This window comes from Phocoena phocoena, chromosome 1, assembly GCF_963924675.1.
Source record: "Phocoena phocoena chromosome 1, mPhoPho1.1, whole genome shotgun sequence".
Classification (NCBI taxonomy): domain Eukaryota; kingdom Metazoa; phylum Chordata; class Mammalia; order Artiodactyla; family Phocoenidae; genus Phocoena; species Phocoena phocoena.
In genome coordinates this window covers 111,451,028-111,469,107 of record NC_089219.1, presented here as the reverse complement: position 1 = coordinate 111,469,107, position 18,080 = coordinate 111,451,028, and the positions used below count along the sequence as shown (strand labels likewise).

Here is an 18,080-nt window from a genome sequence, read left to right as displayed (position 1 = left end):
GGCTCATCTTCCGCTGCACGGCGGGTCAGAGGCATAGAGTGTCGCGGCAGATTTTCCTTTGGTTGCAGCTTCCCTGAGTTCAGCGCAGGAGGGATGGTGATGGGGTCGTGGTGAGGCGGTGGAGGTTCTTCTGAGACCTGACTCTCCCTGAGAAGGTCCAGCTTCGCCAAGGGCCTGAGGCCGGGAGCATGGGGCAAGGGTGCTCCCCTGTGCAGGAGCTCTGGGGTCCTGAGGGCGATGAGGCTTCTAGGGCCAGGGGGCTGTGTCTCAGAGGGTGCTACAGAGCTGGACTGGGCGTCCGATGAGAAAAGCTGGAGAGAATCAGGGAGTCCTCAGGGACCCCCAGTGTGCGGGGTGCAGGTAAAGGGTGGGCACCTCTCCCTGAGGAGTTTGCAGTGAGGTTGGGCAAATGAGGCCTCTGTCCAGAGATAGGGGGGCAGTCGGGAAATAAATGAGGAGGGGCTGGTGTAGTCAGGGAGGGCTGCTCAGAGGAGGGGGAGCTTGTGGGGTGGGAAGGCTGCAGGGGATTAAGTCAGGTCTGGGTGCATTTCCTGGGACGCATGGAGGGCAGAGTTGAGCAGGGGGTCTGACTCGGCCTCTGCCGTGAGTCACACCCTTGTTCTTCTGTGACAGTAACGATGGCGCCTCTGGAGCAGGCCGTGGCTGCTATTGTGTGCACCTTCCAGGAATATTCAGGGCCCTGTTGGAGACAAGTAAAGCTCTGCCAGGCAGAGCGCAAGGAGCTGCTAGAGAAGGAGCTGCCCACCTGGACCCCGGTGAGCACCTGGGGTGAGTCCCCATGGGAAGCACTGCTTGGATGCTGCAAAGAGACACCTGGAGACGAGCTCTGAGCATTGGACAGCAAGGGGGTGGAAGCTAGACTGTGGGGAGGGGATGCTGGGAGGGGGACGGGCACAGCAGGAATCTCAGTTTCCTCATCTGCAAAGTGGGAGGGTGAACATCTCAAGGGCTGCCTGGCCTGGCTGTTGGGGGCACTGAGCGAGAGCTCTGTGAAGAACCCCTGACACAGGGTTGGCACTCAGTAGCAAGTAGTAGGTGCTCTGTAAATGGTCTGAGAGAGGATTTGGGAGGGGGATTGACAATGGTGAATGATCAGAACAGGGAGGCTGAGGTCGGCCCCCAGAGGGCTGTGGGTTGGGATGGCTGGGACCCCACAGGAGGGGAGGGAGGGAAGCGGGATGTGCGCACCAGGCTGTTCTGCACTCCTCACCCTGCCATCCCCGCCCTGCACAGACAGAGCTTCGGGAATGTGACCACAGTAAGTTCATGAGTGTCCTGGACACCAGCAAGGATCGAGAGGTGGACTTTGTGGAGTACACGTGCCTGCTTGCCTGCCTCTGCGCCTGCTGCCATGAGTACTTCAAGAACTGCGCCCTGGGCCCCCACTGCTCCCAGTAATGGGCGGGGCTGCCATCGGAGGGTAGGGGTCTGGGTCTACTCCGGACCTGCTCCATCTCTGCCCTGAGGTCATCCTGGGCATGTCAGCTCTCCCCCCTCCCCCCTCTCCCCTCCTTTGTCCTCTCCCTCTAGAATCTCCCAGGTTGGCCTCTGGTATGTTAACCCCTTTTACCCATGAGTCTAGGAGACGTGAGGGGACCTTCCCCGGGATCACAGCCAGTGGCCTGTAGAACAGCCAGCCGCTGACTCCCCACTGTGGCCCATGATGGACGAAGGCTGTCAAGGCCCAGCAGAGCGTGTGAGGGAAGGAGACCACGGTGGGAAAGGGCCTATTTTGCTCCTAATAAAGAACTGGCATCCCTTGGCTCGGCTTGGTTCTTCTGAGAGGACAGCCGGGGTCTGGGAACAGAGTCCTGCTGAGGCTTCACTCCCCTCTGGCCTTTTCCACTGGAGGACAGGAGGCTGAGGGCACTTTCAGACCTCGTGGAAATGAAATGGTCTTAACGTCCTGCAGGAGGGGGTGGGGTCAACACGGGAACAATGTCCATGGGAGGCTGGTGTGTGTGTGGGTCTCTCTCTCTCTCTCTCTCTCTCTCTGGGGTGTCTCTGAAGGAGAAGCTCCCTTGGGGACTTCCCTGGTGGTCCAGTGGTTAGGACTCTGCACCCCCAATGCAGGGGCCCTAGGTTTGATCCCTGGTCAGGGAACTAGATCCCGCGTGGGGCAACTAAGACCCGGCGCAGCCTAAATAAATAAATAAGTAAATAAATATCGTTTTTTTAAAAAAAGAAGCTCCCTTGGGCTGTCTAGGAGGGTGAGAGGGTACGGAACTCAGTCCACTGGACAGGATGTTCTGAGGGGAGGGGAGGGCCATAGTGGAGGGGGTGGGTCTGTTCCCTGCCCGGGGCTGTGGGAACCCAGAGTGCAGTACTAATAGGATTAGGGTGTCTGAGGTCCAACTAGGGTGTTTCTCCCTGATGTAGGGGGTGCCCTACATTGGAGGGGGAAGGGGAGACCTGCAGGCCGACCCCCTCCCTGAAGCCACAGCCACCTGAGGGGCTTCACATCCCCTCTCCTGACCCTCTCTCAATCCCTGAGTTCATACCCTACCCTGAGAGGTTCCCCTGACCCCTGCCTCCCCCATTCTGTGCTGTATCACCTCTAACTTTCCACCGCAACCTGCCCTCTTCATTCCCGATGCCCATCCTAACTCTAAATCCCCCTCCTGACACCCTCCTCTTTCCCATGTGCTCGTGGTCCCGTCAGTCGATCCCTGAGACCCGAGGCCTGACGCCCCTCCCCATTCCATCACTCCGTCATCCAGGTCCTTTCTCCACAGATGTGTCTGTGGGGGTCCCGACGCCTCCTTTGGGTGTTAGCCTGTTCCCCTTCCCAGACCCCCCAGCTCCTGTCCTGGGCCTCACTCAGCATGGTAGAAAGCCCCCTTGGGAGGGGAGAAGGGCAGTGTGAGCTGTCCCCAGCACTGAACCTGGGGTCCCCTCCCTGCGTTCCAGGGCAACCCCATTCCAGGACCACCTCCCACCTGTCACCCCCCCACCCCTTAATCCCCTTTCCTTTATGCCGGCTGCCCAGTGGGACCACTCCCTTCCCTGTCCCTCATGCCCCAGGCACAGCCTGCCCTTCCCCCAGCTCCCTAAAACTCAATCCGAGCTGCGCACACCCACCCACTGAGGCCCCTGCCCGTGCCCACTGGGGCTCTCCCATTGTCCATGTGTGCGTGCCCACAGCAGGAAGCTGGGTTTCCAGGCTGGCTGGTGGAGGGACCCGTAGCCGTTACCACATCGGCCCAGGATAGGAGGGCTGTCTCCCGCTCTTCTCCATCCCCTGACATGGGCAGGGCCTGGCCAGGGGTATAAATAGGTCAGACTGCAGGGCTTCCCCCACTCTTCCTCTCTCTCCAACCCTCTCTCTTCGGCACTTCTCTCTTGGCCTGGTGAGTTGCGGTCGCATGGCTGGCATGCAAGTGGCGTGCAAGGGGTGTCAGGCCGAGGCTGGGGCAGGAGAAGGGGAGGCTGGTGGGGGCCAGATGTGCTAAGTGGGTCCAGATGTGAGATTCCGATGTGGAGGCTCTGGGGAGGGATGTGTGTGTGTGCACATGTACGTGTGTGTGCATGCAAGAGACAAAAAACAAAAAGTGTGCAGGTGGCTGAGGGGGAGCTATCGGAGCCGTCCTGTGATTCTGGGGCTTGCACGCGTTGTTGCTGTAGTATGTTTTGGGGTGCGTGTGACTAGGGGGTATGCATGTTGGCTTGTGTTTGCTGGGTTGCCCTAGCCTGTGCGTGCACACTCACGGGGCGTAGGAAGCACAGTGAAGGCAGGAGGCGACGGCGGGCTTTTGTCTGGTTGTGTCCTAGGAGGCTCTGCCCTGCACGCAGCAGCCTGACCCAAGGGAGGGTGGCCTCCCCATCCCTCCTGCATCTGTGCCCCTGCCACCTCACCCTGCCCCTCCCCACGCTAGGCGCTAGGCCACTGGTTTTTTCCGCTACAGGGCCCTGGGCAGGCTGCCAGCAGCCTCGCCCAGCCCAACGACCCAGCCCAACGCTTGGAGGGAGAAGAATGGGCTGGGGTGGGGCTGCTGTAGACTAAGCGTGGGAGTGAATGGACCGCGTGAGGGGTGAAGAAAGCGCTCTTGTGGAGCTGGCTGTCCGAAACGCAGAGCCTGTGCCCCAGACCCTGCAGGGGTTCGCTGCCCCAAGCACGGATTTCCCATTGTGCACACCCATCCGCCAGGAGCCGAACCCCACTTTTTGGGCTGCCTCTATGGTGGGAGCACCAAGTGCTCCCTGAGGGATGGGATTGGGGTGGGCATTCTGAATACATAGCCGGGGGTGGGGTGGGGAAAATTAGGGTGTCTCTGTGACCCTGCCCCCAGGTCCTGACTGCCGGCATGGCGTGCCCCCTGGAGAAGGCCCTCGATGTGATGGTGTCCACCTTCCACAAGTACTCAGGCAAGGAGGGTGACAAGTTCAAGCTCAACAAGTCTGAGCTGAAGGAGCTGTTGACCCGGGAGCTGCCCAGCTTCTTGGGGGTGAGTGATACAGCCTGGGAGGCACCTGTTTTCTGCGAAGCATTAGCTACAGCTGGCGTCTATAGCTGTCGATCAGCCATCTTGCTGAGACGGGCAAGTCGGGGCAGAGAGCTTGCTCTGATTGCCTGGGGTGGAAGCACAGTGAGCACCCACTGCTCACTTCCTGGCTCTCTGCAGAAAGATGGCTGAGAACAAGCCGGTAGGCTATGGGTCAGACTCTGCCAGGTGTTTGCACAACTTAACTGGAGGTAAACTGAAGCTCAGAGAGGCTACATAACTTTCCAAGGTAGTCAGTGTATAAAGCCGAGATCCATGAGCCAGGACGTTCCGACACTTGCCATCACTACAGCAATGAACAATTTTTTTTTTTTTTACGATTGTATGAAAATTGTGTGTCTTCTTTTTTTTTAAAATTGAAGTATAGTTAATTTACAATGTTGTGTTAGTTTCAGGTGTACAGCAAAGTGATTCAGTTATATATACACATATATATTTTTTCAGATTCTTTTCCACTATAGGTTATTACAATATATTGAATATAGTTCCCTATGTTATACAGTAAATCCTTGTTGCTTATCTATTTTATATATAGTAGTGTGTATCTGTTAATCCCATATTCCTAATTTATCCCCCCAACCCCAAACCATTTTTGAGTTTCTATTTGGCTTGTGGATGTGAAGACACAGTTATGGAGACCCTCATACACCTACAGACTCCCCCTGAGCAATCATAGATGCCATCCGTATCAACCTTTATGCAGTTTATACATTGCTTTCATGACCATTGTCTAATTGGATTCTTAAAATGACCTTGGCAGAAGATGCTGTGGTCCCCTTTATCCAGTTGTACCCAGGTACTCAAGACTTTTTTGTCTGAGGGGTGGCCTTCCTCCAGCTCTAGCCTAGCCCCCAGGGCTAGAGGTCCAAAGCTGGGTCCCCCAAGGAGTGGCTAAGCCTTCTTGGGCTCCCATCTGGAGGTGCAAACCTGGTCTAGTCCTAGCTCTGGCCACTCCCACACCTGCCCTGCCCGGCCCCGACTCCTAGTTTCTACCTGCAGCCTCTTCTTCCTGCAGAAAAAGACAGATGAAGCTGCATTCCAGAAGCTGATGAGCAACCTAGACAGCAACAAGGACAACGAGGTGGACTTCCAGGAGTACTGCGTCTTCCTGTCCTGCATCGCCATGATGTGCAACGAGTTCTTCGAAGGCTGCCCCGATAAGCAACCCCGGAAGAAATGAAGTCTCCTCAGATGTGCGGGGCGGGGCCTGCCAGCTGGGGTCTTCCCTGTTGGCGGTGGGCACAGCGCCTCACACTGGTTTCTCCAGATGTGAGCACGATACTAAACAAGTTCAATAAAGATTCTTGAAAGCTATGAGGCTGATGGTCTGAGAGACTCTGGGGGCGCTGGGAGTTGAGCTGCGGTTTTGTGGCAAGTGGAGAGCAGACCAGAGAAGGTGGGAGATGGATATGGGTGACTGTGCACACGTGTGGGGGACAGAGTTGACTGTGGATGGAGCGGAAGGCAGGGAAAGGGACCCCCAGAGGCTTGGAACTGTAGGATCTTAGCCAGGACACTCAACCATCCCACCTCCCCAACATTGCCTCTGGCAGGACCTCTGAGTGAGGCTGGGATGGGATCGAAGATCACATCTGCTCCTGGTTGGGGTCCGGAATGGAGTGTGGGTGCCCTGGGGGTGGGGGGTTGGTGGGGGAAGGGCTGAGTCATGGGGAGGAAGTAGTGAGGCCAGAGTGGGATGGGGAGGAAGGCTCAGTCCTGACATTTACGGCCCAGGTGCTGCCTGCCACCCCTTCCAGTGCCCTGGCTTCAAAGCCCAGGGATGGATGAATCCTACCATTCCACAGTCAGATCAGGGAGGTGATGTGGAGGAAGAGAAACCACAGCATGAGAATATCATCCTTCCCTAACTCCCATCTCTGTCCCAGGGGCCCTAGGATGGGATTCATTACCAGTTAGCAGTCATGCTCCAACAGAGGAGGACAAAGGATCTTGGGAGGGATGAGGGGAGGATAGTGGCTGGGGTGGGAGGGAGGGAGGGAGGTGGTGGGAGGTGACCATAGTTTTGGAGACAAAATTCCCGGCATAGGGATCTGATAAATGAAGTTGAGATTTTTTTCCCCCCAGAAAATATCAGGCATGGTATTAGTTCTCCTTAGGTTGAAGCCAACAGTTCTAGCCTGCAGTGTGTGGGATTGTGGTTAGTTTCCAGGTCATGCCTGGGTGGTACAGGGATCTTCAAGGAAGAGGTGAGTAGAGGGCAGGTCCAGAGGCAGGGAAGGTCTGGTTCCCTTGACTTTTCTAGCTTTCCCCTTTCCTTCTCATCACATTGTGTTTTTGTCTCAAGTTTCAGAGGAGTGGGGTAGGTGACTCAGATGTTCCCTCAGAGTGTGACTATAGAGACTTGGGTAGAATTTTGATCCAGGAAAGAGTTTGCCACTTCCCCCTTCTCCCTCCCCCCAGCCCCCGTCTGCCCATCTTCCACGGAGTGCCCTCCCCTGGGCCTCCTCCTGCATCACTCCCTACTTGGGAAACTCCTGTTGCTTAGCGACCAGTCCCTGCTGCCTCTCTACCTGGGCAGCTGGGGGTGGGAGTGGAGTGGGGGGCAGTGGGGACCACCCAGGCAGGCTAGGGTGGGGCTAAGCCCCTAACTCCATTCTGTTCTCACATTTGGACTGGTTGGTGGTAGAACAATGTCTGAGTCTCTCCTAGCATACAAGCAACTCTCCCTGATCCCCACCCTGGTCATTTCTGCACCCTGAACCAGTTCCCCACAGTCCACAGCCTCTACCCCATCACCCAGCCCTATCCTTCCCTGATCTCTGCCTCAGTCCCTGATTCTCAGTTCTCCACTCCAAGAGTCTCTGACAATTCTTTCCCATGGTGATGAGTGAGGTTTAGAAGAAATCATTCATTGAAAAGCCTTTTAAAAATCTTAGGCTCCATACTTGCTGATGACCTTGACTATGCCCTTGGCAGGAAACATCTTCCCCCACTGATTCCCATCTTGAGATGTCTGTTCTGCTTTTGGAGTGGGTGGGAGGGCCCCAATGTGGACAGTGGCCTAGGGTATGGGTGGACACCCTGCATTTGTCCCGTACCTCCTGAATCTTCTTTCCAGGGAGCCTGGCTGTTGACCCATCAGACGGTGAGTTCTGATTTTTGGTTGGGAAGACAAAGCTTCCAGGACTGAAGACGTGTGTGCCGTGGTAAACTCAGTGTGCCCCCCCGTCCCATCCTTGTTTGGAAACAAGGAAGGTGAGATTGGCAGAGGGGGTTTCTCCCCACCTGTGTCCCAGGAGGCTCTGACCTGGGCCTCCTTGTCTCCGGACCCTTCTTATTGGCCCTCTCTCTTCCCTGGTTCCCTGGGGACTGGAGCAAGGGAATTAAAGTCAGAGACCAGTGGGAGGGAGCCTGCTTCTGCTGCGTGGGTTCTCTGGCTCTCTCCTTCCTTGGTGAGTCCTTCTCATCTCCCTGCTCATTTATATGGTGGGGCAAGCTGGGCGATGAGGCCACAGGGTGACTAGCTCTGGTGACCTCCGCCAAGGAAGGCCGGGCCCGATGAGTGGGCACGTGTTTGGAGAGAAGAGGGCAGAGTATTTGGAATCGTGGCCCTGGGGGTGGAGGTGGGGATCAGAACCAGCCAGGATGTTGCTGCAGGTGCCCAGAGGCCTCGCCTTCCACTGTGGTCCTGGTTGAGTCTCCTGGCAGTGGGGAGAGGCTGAGGGTTTGGGGTGGTAAGAGATGAATTTCAGGTCCAGTTCAAGAATCGTCAGGTGGGCTTTGGTCTGTAGGTAAGAGGCAGCAGCTTCTTCCTCCTTTCCTTGCTCCAGACTCAACACAGATTTACCTGTAGCCCCCAGCTTCTTGGGTGCTGGCTCCTTCCTGCCTAAGAGGGAAGTGGTTTCCAAGTCTGAGTCACAGGAGCTCCAGCTGCTTCTTCTCTTGGGCGGGTGTGGCTGTGCTGATGGACTGGGGGGCCCCATTCAGACCCAACCTCTGGATCCAGCTCTCAGAATGATCCTGGAGGTTTCAACAGGCCCACCCCCTTCATTGCCTCGTGGCTAGTCTGTATGTACAGTTCTCTGGGCCAGAGGCTGGTGACCAGCTGGACAAGTCCTGGCACCCCTCCCCGACTTCCTGTTGAGATCTTACCTTCCAGTTCCAGCCCCAGCCTCCTCCAACCCCTGGACTCTCTCTTTGCCTTGTCCCCCACTTCTATAATGGGACACTCCCTGATATTAGGTGATTCAGGGACCCGGGCCAAGGAGGGTGACTTGGGTGAGGACGGCCTCTGGAAAATGAGTGCCCAAGATGGATCGGGCAGGGAGAAAATCCTGACCCTTCACTGGCTCCACCATCTGTCACCAGTTCTTCTTTTGGGGAGGCCATCCTGTCACCCCTCTGTCCCTAGACCCCTTTTTCAACATCTCCTAAGTGGGAGAGTGTGCAGTGTCCTTCCGGCCTGGTCAGTCTCACTGCTCCGGCTGATCCAAGTCTGCCTTGGTTCTCACTACAACCTGTCCTGAGACATTGGGGTCCGCTTGGTAGATTTTGATCTCATCGTGGGTTCCAGTAGCTGGTCCTTGAGGGAGAGGCTTGGAGGTGGGCTAGTGCTGGGGGGAAGCAGAAGGTCCAGCTTCCTGGGCAATGGGATCTTTTCCTTTCCCTTCAGCCCCCAGAACTGTACACCATGCTGGAGATGTCTTTGGAGAAGGCCCTGACCACTGTGGTCACCACTTTCCATAATATTCAGGGAGAGAGGGCAGCAAACTGACTCTGAGTGGGAAGGAGCTGAAGGAACTGATTGAGAAAGACCTGTGTCTTGGTGAGGTAGGTGTCAGTCCCTCCCCTGCACCGCAGAGTCCCAGTGCTCCGTGCTCCATGGGCACCGTGGGGGAGGGGACGGAAAAAAAGAGGAAGCACTGATGCCACCCCCAAGGGCTTCCCAGCATGAGGTGGGAGGCCCAGCGTGAGGGGATACACACCTACCCGCAGGGTACACTAGTCTCAGCAAGGACAGGATGGCCAAAGGGTACAGACAGAGACCCAAGGAAGAGGGTGAACATCTTGGGCCGCGCCTGGGGATGAGTCAGGTCTCACTGGGAATGGAGACGGGCAGTGTCTGGAGGGTGGACCTCAGTGTGCTCGAAGGTTTAGAGAAGGAGATCAAGGAAACTTCCATGTTGAGGCATGGCTCTCACAGCTGTGGAGGTTGTGCAAGGGATGGAGTGGGGGTGGGCGAGGTGATTCAGGGTTCCAGGTCAGCTGTGCACAGCTCAAGGGCAGGGCCCCCCCCGGCTCTCCTCCATGTACTCGGCACGTCTGGGGCTCTCAGCTGGTGCTGACACGGGAACCAAAAGGATCCTTCTACTAGTTTGTGAACACAGTTTGGAAGGGGGAAGAACAGATTCTTACCAGATGGAGATGGTGGGCGGGAAGCAACTGACAAAGGGAAAGGCCTATAAGGTAGTCATTATGTTATTATTACAGTTAAAAAATAAATTGAGGCTCAGATATGTTATATAACTTGTCTGAGGACACCCAGCTAGTGAGAGGCTGGAATTCCAGCCCGGGCCCATGTATCAACCTCCCTCATTCCTTTAAAATCAGCCTGCGGGCCTCTCCTGTCGCATCTTGAACCCTAGTGGACCTCCCCAGAGAGAAGCTCCACCTAGTGTGTCCCTGTGGACAGGGGACCAAAGCAGGCGTGGGTGTCACCAGGCCTCCCCTCTGGCCTTCCTGCCAAGCTCTCTGCATTCTGGAGTTAATGAGGACAGAGGGAGGGGCCATGGGTCCAGCAGGGTTAACTACAAGGGGACAGAGGCCCTGGGGAGGGCCTGGCTATAACAGGAGCCCAGACTGGGGACAAGGGTGGCGTCACAGAGAGGCTGTTTCCATCTCTATGTCCCGAAGTCCTGTCTCCTGTGGAAAAGTTGGAGGTGAGGGCAGTGAAGGGGAGAGGGCAGGATGTGTCTGTATTTTCTTCCTGTTCCCCCTGAGGGTGCTGTCTCCATCCTCTTGGTGGAGCTGGGCTGGTTGGGCAGGGGACCAGACAAGGAAGAGGACTGGATGCCAGGCACTCACCCTATGCAGCTGTCCTGCAGGGATGGAATAAGGCTTGGATCTCGCTTAGTGCCACATAGTCACCAAGCCGTTTCTATTAGGTGCTGTATGAAATCTAGCTTATTATTTCTCTGGGTGGTAGAAAGTGTCGAGGGGAAGGGGGGCTGCACTAGCCTTCCTCTTGTAATTGATTCCGATTCAGGAGTCAGGTCACTGAGCTCTGCTTGGTGGCACCCTGTGCTGGGTGTGGCCTGGGGGGAGACTCTGGGGGTTGAGATGCTCCGTTGCTGACTCACCTGGGGATCAGCCTGAGGCTGCCTTCCCAGGGGTCAGGGCAGGGCTGGGAGGGGTGGCTGACCTGTCTCTCTACCTGGGCCCTCGAAGAAGATGAGGGAGAGCAGCATCGATGACCTGATGAAGAGCTTGGACAAGAACAGCGACCAGGAGATCGACTTCAAGGAGTACTCGGGGACTTCCCTGGTAGCGCAGTGGTTAAGAATCCACCTGCCAATGCGGGGGACACGGGTTTGAACCGTGGTCCTGGAAGATCCCACATGCCGCGGAGCAACTAAGCCTGGGCGCCACAACTACTGAGCCTGCACTCTAGAGTCCACGAGCCACAACTACTGAGCCGTGTGCCACAACTACTGAAGCCCACGTGCCTAGAGCCTGTGCTCTGCAACAAGAGAAGCCGAAGCCCGCGCACCGCAATGAAGAGTAGCCCCCACTCGCCGCAACTAGAGAAAGCCTGTGCGCAGCAATGAAGACCCATCGCAGCCAAAAATAAATAAATGAATAAACAAATTTATTAAAAAAACCAACAAAAAAACAAACAAAAAAAGGAGTACTCGGTGTTCCCAACCACGCTGTGCGTGGCCTACAACGACTTCTTCCTGGCGGACAACCAATGACTGGGCCCTGGCCCCTGGCCCCTGCAGCTCCTCTCACAGACCCTCCGTAGCCCCTTGCCTTCCTCTCCCTCCCAGATGGACCCTGCTTCAGCCTTCCCTTCCAGCAGAGGAAATAAAGGTTTTTAATTCCAGGTGTCCAGGGCTGGTTTGGAACATTCTTGTCCACCTTGGCTGGGGGTGGGGTGGGACCAGGCAGAGCTTCTCCTTAAGTGGGTGGGCAGCCTCTGGGTGTTCGCGTTCTGGGTTTCCACCCCACTTCCTGTTCTTCAGTGCAGAGGTGACTAATCTTATCCAGGCTTAGTTTGGCCCTCCAGGAAAATGAGGAAGTGGGATCAGGCTTTTGCTTGCCTCCAGGGAATGCTGCAAATATGCAGAGAAAGCTAAGGGGGAAAGTGCTCTGAGAGTGAGGACACTGGGGGTGGCTGGGATGCGGTCCCTGAGGGCAGTGGTGGACAGGCTTCTCTGACTTGCCACCAGCTCACAGGAGGCCCCCACTGAGGACACTGGTAAGAAGGGGGAGTCTGGCCTTGACCTCCACACCGGCCCCCTTTCCTTCTCCTCCGTTTCCCCCCCAGCAACAAGCCCTACCATCATCTCTGGGATCCAGGGCTTTCCGCTCTCCCCACCTCCCTCCCCGTATCAGAATCCTTTCTTGGGAGAGGATCGGACAGACTTTGCATTGGAGGGTAAATAACTAATGACACTTACGGGGCTTGACTCTGGTGTGTGTGTGCACTTCAATGGGCAAGAGGCTGCGGGTGGAATTCAGGTGGGGGGATGGGGGAAGGGATCGAGGGTGGTGGTATTTTTCCCTGGGGGGATGTGTGTTCTAGGTGTCCTTTAAATCGTATCCTGTAGACCACTGGCTGCTCCCCGTCCTTCATCTAGGGTTCGCCCCCGTTTCCCCCGGCGCCGGGGAGCGGCACCCTTCTCCCCGCCCTTCCCCCTACACACACACACACACACACACACACACACACACACACACAGACACACACTCTGACACTGCCCGGCTCTCCGCCTCCTCCTCTTGTCACATCGCGACGGGGGGCAAACTGAGTTTTGGAGATTAGGTGGGAGCTCGAGGTCACTGGGCTGGCCGCGGTCTCCCCTCGGCGCCCCCGCCCCGCGGAGCCCCGAACAGCCCCGGGGCAGGAGGCGTGGAAAGTTTTGGGGCGAGGATGTTGTGTAAAGGGCGGGCAGGGTGGGGCGCGGGCGGGCAGTGGGCGGCCGGCCTCCCGGAAGCGCCGCTATAAGGCTGGCGGGCTGGCCACACGGCCATCCCCCTCGGCCGCTCCTTCTCGCTTCGCTGCAGCCGCGGTGAGTCCTCGCTAGGCAGGGCAGCTCCCGTCCTTCGGGGCCGGCCCGCCCCGGGTTAGTCCGCCCGCATCCAGACTGGGGCCGGCAGGGAGAGGCGGGAGCGGCCGGGCCGGCCCCGGGCTAAGGCATCCGGTGGGGCGGCTCCCCACTGTGGCCCTTCTGGGGTTGGGAGAGTGTGTCCCGGGGTGTGTCCGTGCCGCAGTGTGTGGTCCTGTGAGGCTGTGTGTGTGTAGGGCTGGGTGTGCAGCCTCCACCCTCACTCACAACATATTCCCCAACTTTTCTTGGAACCCCTGGAAGACAGTTCTCAGCTGTGGTTCTTTGTTCCTTAGAATTCTTGAACCACCTCTGCTCTGGTCCTCTGTAGGGCACTCACCTCTTGGCCTTAGACTCTGCCCTCTCCCTCCTCTACAAGCCCTGGGCTGTCTCCTGATGTCACCTGACACTTAGTGGTTTGGCACGGGTAGTCAAAGGGAGTTGGGGGGTGTGGGTGAGTGAGAAGGCCCTGCTACCCAGGGCTCTGAGCAGCCTCTCTGCCCTCAGCTCTGAGCCCAGCCTTCAGCCATGGCGTGCCCCCTGGATCAGGCTATTGGCCTCCTGGTGACCATCTTCCACAAGTACTCCAGTCAGGAGGGTGACAAGAACACCCTGAGCAAGAGTGAACTGAAGGAGCTGATCCAGAAGGAGCTCACCATTGGCGCGGTGAGTGAGCCTCCCCAGGCCCCCTCTCCCCACCTCTCGCCCTTTAGAAGCAGGATTCGGAGAGGGTGAGGTGCCAGGTGCATGACTCAGGCTTACCCACATTCTGGGGCCCTAGACCATGTGCCTTACTGGACCACTGGTCCACACCCCTGAGGGGCTGGGGAAACTGGTAGCCTGGTATTCACTCCTCCTGAGTGAGGAACAGAGGAGAAGTAAAGCCAAGTGAACCCAAAGTGGGCTTGGATCTTTGGTGACAAGTGAGCACAGAGCCATTTGTATGAGAGGGGGCTGCCTGGGAGGGGGAAAGGCAGAGAACCCAAGGTCTCAAAACCATTGAGTCTGGATTTCCCATTCTAACACGTTAGAAGCTGCAGGATGCTGAAATTGCAAAGCTGATGGACGACCTGGACCGGAACAAGGACCAGGTGGTGAACTTCCAAGAATATGTCACCTTCCTGGGGGCCTTGGCCATGATCTACAATGACATCCTCCGGGGCTGAAAATAAATTGGGAAGGTGGAGACACCCTCTAGCTGGCCTGTCTAGTGGTGGGTAATTGTACAATAAATTTTTTTTTTGGTTAAATCTATCCCTGTGTCCTGGCTTCCCAATGATTTCCGTTTCCTCCTCTGCTTGGTGCTACATCGCCACCAGAGGGTTTTCTCACAGTTACCTCTGGGAGTGACTCAGTGACTCACCAGGCCAGGGGAGCTGGTGGGAGGGTCCACAAAATGGTGGATGCACCCTAACAAAGCGGTTATGAGCTCATTAAGTTGCCTTTATGTGAATTAGAAAAAGATGCCCACTCTGGGTGAAGCCATCTTAAGGAAAGGCTCAGGTGGTCCCCCGTGAAAGGGGTTCTGAGATGGGCTTGGAGAAGGAAATGGTGCTTGAGCCAGGCTGTGATGAGTCCAGAGTGTGGCAGAGATAGTCCTAGCAGGGTCTCTGAAGACAAAGACGTGTTTTTCCTCTGGGCGTGGTGAGAGGGGAAGGGCCAGAAGGGCCTTGGGGCGGGGCCGGTCCACTTTCTCACCACAGTGAAATGGGGGCAGAGAAGGCATATCTGGCATTCCCAGAGCCTGGCCGGGGAGTGTTCTGCTATTCTGTCGGAGACCACTGCGGACGGACGCTGTATGGTTGAGTTCGATTCTGCTGTCTATGGCCTGGTTGGTCAAAGGTGGGAGGCACGCTTTAAGAGTCTGTCCCTGCATTCAGGGACAGGGTCCTTTGTGCCAGGGGTGGTGGTCTGAGAAGCTGGCAGCTGTGCGAATACATGACTCATGGGGTGTTCATGAAAGGGGTGGGCTGAGGGTCCTCGGGGTGGAGTGGTGGGGTCTCCGGGGCTGGGCACCTGCGCCTTCAAGCCTTTCTGTCAATATTGAGCCAGTCCATGCCTACGGCCTCAGCAGAAAGAATCACCCCAGGTATTCCACCAGAGCCAAGCCTGGCTCTCAGCCTCCATCAGGGAAAATGACTAATTGAATTATTGTCTGAGTTCACTGTTTGCATTAGCGTTTTCAGGCAGGCGGGTAGGGGAAGCGGGTAAATTGTGTTTCAGGGCCATGGGGCAGTTCTGTCCCCTCCAGGCCTAGCGTATGCCAGGCAAGTTCCTCTGTAGGCTCTGGGGACCCCAGAGGGAGACCATATCCTCCTTCCCCTCTTACTCACCTCCCCACTTCCCAGGGGGCCCAACTCCGATGAATTGAGTCTTCTTCCTCCAGGGGGTGGGGATGAGCCAACAGTCCCAAGAGGGCTGGAAACCTCACCTCTTGGCGTCCCTCTAGTGGCCTCTCCTTCCCCGCAGGGACTAGGGACTGGCACAGCTGGGAACCAGGAAGGGACCCAGGCTGAGCTCCCGGTCTGCACAGCCCTGTCCAAGCCTTGGCTCTATCCGCCCCCGCAAAGATACCTTCCCGGCGTCGCGGCGGCCAGCATAGTGGGGCGTGGAGCGAGCGCCCTCGTGTGGACAGAGAGCAGGACGCCGCGGGGCCGTTGTGGTTGGTTTTCTCGAACCCCTAGGGAGGGGCCAGTGGCGGAGGGAGCCAAGGTGGAGCCCTTCCAGTGAAGAGGGAAACACCACTTGGTGCTCTGGGAATGTCAGCCGGGGGATCTCTTGGCTCCCAGCAATTAACCCCCCAATAAAGCAACTCGCAACTCAGCCTTTACCTAAGACGCACGTGCCACGAGCAAGTCCATGAAAGGAAGGCGGTTTGCAAAGACAAACAATCTGAACCCTGTCCCCCGCCCCTCCCGCTTTCAGGGCCTAGAAGACCTTCGTACAAAGAGGGAGGAGGGGTCATTTCAGTGGGTGAAGACCTACTGCCCTGCCCAGGGAGGGGCTGCTCAGACAAGGCCTTCGGTCATACATCTGCAGGGAGCTCTGGTGGGTGGGCAGGCGAGAGCTTTAGGAGAATTGGTAAACGTGCACAGTTCACCTGCTAAATAAACAGGCGTGTCCTTTAGCGGCTGCCTTTCCATAATAGTGGAGGGGAACAGGAACACGGATTTAAAAGATAAAACAAACCCCCAAACATGTAGCAAATCTTTTGTTTGCTTTGAGGGTGTGGTCTTTAAGGCTTTTTTGAGGGATGGTGGGAGGAAGCAGTATTTACAATGGAACATGGTGGGTGCCCTACTCAAAGGGTGGGACTGTGTGTGGAGGGGGCACAGACTGGTCACTTTTTATTGCATTTGCCTCCAACTGATGTAATGGAAATGAGGCCTTTAGTTCACTCTGTGGAACAGGGGCCTGGGCTTAGGGCAGACGGAGACGTGCAGATGTGAGCTGGGGACTTCACACCCTGTCCCCTTGCTGAGGCAGATCCGGGCCACTGGTGGAAGTGGCTCTGCGTTCCTCCATGCCCCTCGCTGAGGCTCCTTTTTCCCTCGCTGTGCATAAATGGGCATTAATCCTACAACCTAGTCAGCCTGACACCCAGGAAGCTGAAAGAGCTGCACCACAGCCCGTGTCTGTAAGCTGGGGCGGGCCCCAGTGGGAGGGGTTTTGGACTGAGTCTCAGTATGTAGCTCTTTGTTCTCTGCCAAGCATATCTGATACCGTCGGGAATAAAGCCGCTGTACGTTTGTATAGCACTTTTATTTTTACAAGGCACTTTCATATCCATTCTTTTGTGATGCTCAGAAGGTTTATGTGTAGTATGTATTATTAACCCTGTTGAACAAGTGAAAAGACCAATAGAGGACTAAGTGCTTCCACCCAGGGCAAACTGTAAATTCAGAACTGGGCCCTCTCCATTCCCTTTGCCAGTTCATTAGTGCTTATCACATCATGACATAGTTTGGCCATTTCTTCTTCATGTTTTCCTCTTAAATGTTTTAATCACGTATTGAGAGTGTACAAAATGACTTATAGAAATAATCAGTGAGTCAGGGCTGCCTTGGCCTGGGTCTTATCTTGGGCTAGGTCTCATTCAAGGACCAGACATTCAAAGGCAAGTGACAAGGAAAGATGGTTTTTCACTACTTATAAAGAGGGAAAGGGAACCGGTTCTCCTCTCCTTCTGAAAGGGTCTCCTTGGGAATGTTGCGGTGCTAAATCCTAACACCACTCTCTGGAACGTAAATAAAATTTCTCTAGGAACCAGATAGCTCCAGGAGTCTCCAGTTTTTAGGTCCTAGAGATCTCTAAATACTGAGTCTTCATCTCTTTTGAAGTATAAATACCTAGAGAGGAGCTTTCCGGTCTCCTGAGCTCCTTGGGGCTTAACCTTGGGACCTACTGCAGGTGGTAAGCATTTGACTCTCTCTCTTTGGGAAACAAGAGAAGTTTTATTATCCTTTTGGATCAAGCAATTAACGACACAAATGGCTATGAGTCTAATCCTCAAGGCCTGTGAAGAGTCCCAGGAGGCTAGGGTTTGTACTGGGGCACTGAGAAATTCACTGACAAGTTTTATTTTCTTGCACTCAAATAACCAGTGTTAATAAACTAGGATGCCTTATTCCATAGCTTTCTAAAACACTGTATAAATATAGTTCCACATATAAGACATGTGTATGATGTAATTGCGTTATAAACATGGAATCATGATATATATATATATATTTCTCTCATTTTATGTTTTCTCCATTTAACAATATATCACGAAAATCCCTTCAAGTCAACTGGTAGAGGTCTAAATCCTTCTTTTTTTTTTTTTTTTTTTTTGCAATACGCGGGCGTCTCACTGCTGTGGCCTCTCCCGTTGAGGAGCACAGGCTCCGGACGCGTAGGCTCAGCGGCCATGGCTCACGGGCCCAGCCGCTCCGCTCCGCGGCATGTGGGATCCTCCCAGACTGGGGCACGAACCCGTGTCCCCTGCATTGGCAGGCGGACTCTCAACCAATGCGCCACCAGGGAAGCCCTAAATTCTTCTTTTTAATGGCTGTAGGTTATTCCACGGTACAGAAGCACCAAAATTTATCTGATCATTTCCTACTTCCCTAGTGGTGGGCATTTCCTACCCCCAACTTTTTCACTACAAGCAATAATAATATTGCTGAATAAACATCTCTGTATACGCATTCTTAAGGACTGATGGTTTTATTTATTTAGTACAGAATCCCAGGAGTGAAACTGCTGGCTTGAAGGGCATATACAT

General features: G+C 55.5%; 3 protein-coding genes across 3 annotated transcripts; all 3 read left to right on the top strand.

Moving 5' to 3' along the window:
- The first annotated feature begins 638 nt into the window (after nucleotides 1–638).
- Nucleotides 639–1,419, top strand: S100A3 (S100 calcium binding protein A3). The gene is made up of 2 exons (XM_065897989.1): nucleotides 639–776; nucleotides 1,255–1,419. Exons 1-2 carry the CDS (start codon nucleotides 639–641, stop codon nucleotides 1,417–1,419), a joined length of 303 nt encoding a protein of 100 aa, XP_065754061.1.
- Nucleotides 1,420–3,323: 1,904 nt separating this feature from the next.
- Nucleotides 3,324–5,837, top strand: LOC136129063 (protein S100-A4). The gene is made up of 3 exons (XM_065885150.1): nucleotides 3,324–3,366; nucleotides 4,311–4,466; nucleotides 5,539–5,837. Exons 2-3 carry the CDS (start codon nucleotides 4,326–4,328, stop codon nucleotides 5,701–5,703), a joined length of 306 nt encoding a protein of 101 aa, XP_065741222.1. The 5' UTR covers nucleotides 3,324–3,366; nucleotides 4,311–4,325; the 3' UTR covers nucleotides 5,704–5,837.
- A 6,904-nt stretch (nucleotides 5,838–12,741) lies between these two features.
- Nucleotides 12,742–14,068, top strand: LOC136133474 (protein S100-A6). Its single transcript, XM_065890734.1, has 3 exons — nucleotides 12,742–12,778; nucleotides 13,322–13,480; nucleotides 13,846–14,068. Exons 2-3 carry the CDS (start codon nucleotides 13,343–13,345, stop codon nucleotides 13,978–13,980), a joined length of 273 nt encoding a protein of 90 aa, XP_065746806.1. The 5' UTR covers nucleotides 12,742–12,778; nucleotides 13,322–13,342; the 3' UTR covers nucleotides 13,981–14,068.
- The last annotated feature ends 4,012 nt before the right edge of the window (nucleotides 14,069–18,080 follow it).

Coding starts and splice junctions, on each gene's coding strand:
- S100A3 (XM_065897989.1), top strand. CDS start 639: ATGGCGCCTCTGGAGCAGGCCGTGGCTGCTATTGTGTGCACCTTCCAG. Junction 777..1,254: donor AGCTGCCCACCTGGACCCCG/GTGAGCACCTGG, acceptor CGCCCTGCACAG/ACAGAGCTTCGGGAATGTGA.
- LOC136129063 (XM_065885150.1), top strand. CDS start 4,326: ATGGCGTGCCCCCTGGAGAAGGCCCTCGATGTGATGGTGTCCACCTTC. Junction 4,467..5,538: donor AGCTGCCCAGCTTCTTGGGG/GTGAGTGATACA, acceptor TTCTTCCTGCAG/AAAAAGACAGATGAAGCTGC.
- LOC136133474 (XM_065890734.1), top strand. CDS start 13,343: ATGGCGTGCCCCCTGGATCAGGCTATTGGCCTCCTGGTGACCATCTTC. Junction 13,481..13,845: donor AGGAGCTCACCATTGGCGCG/GTGAGTGAGCCT, acceptor CTAACACGTTAG/AAGCTGCAGGATGCTGAAAT.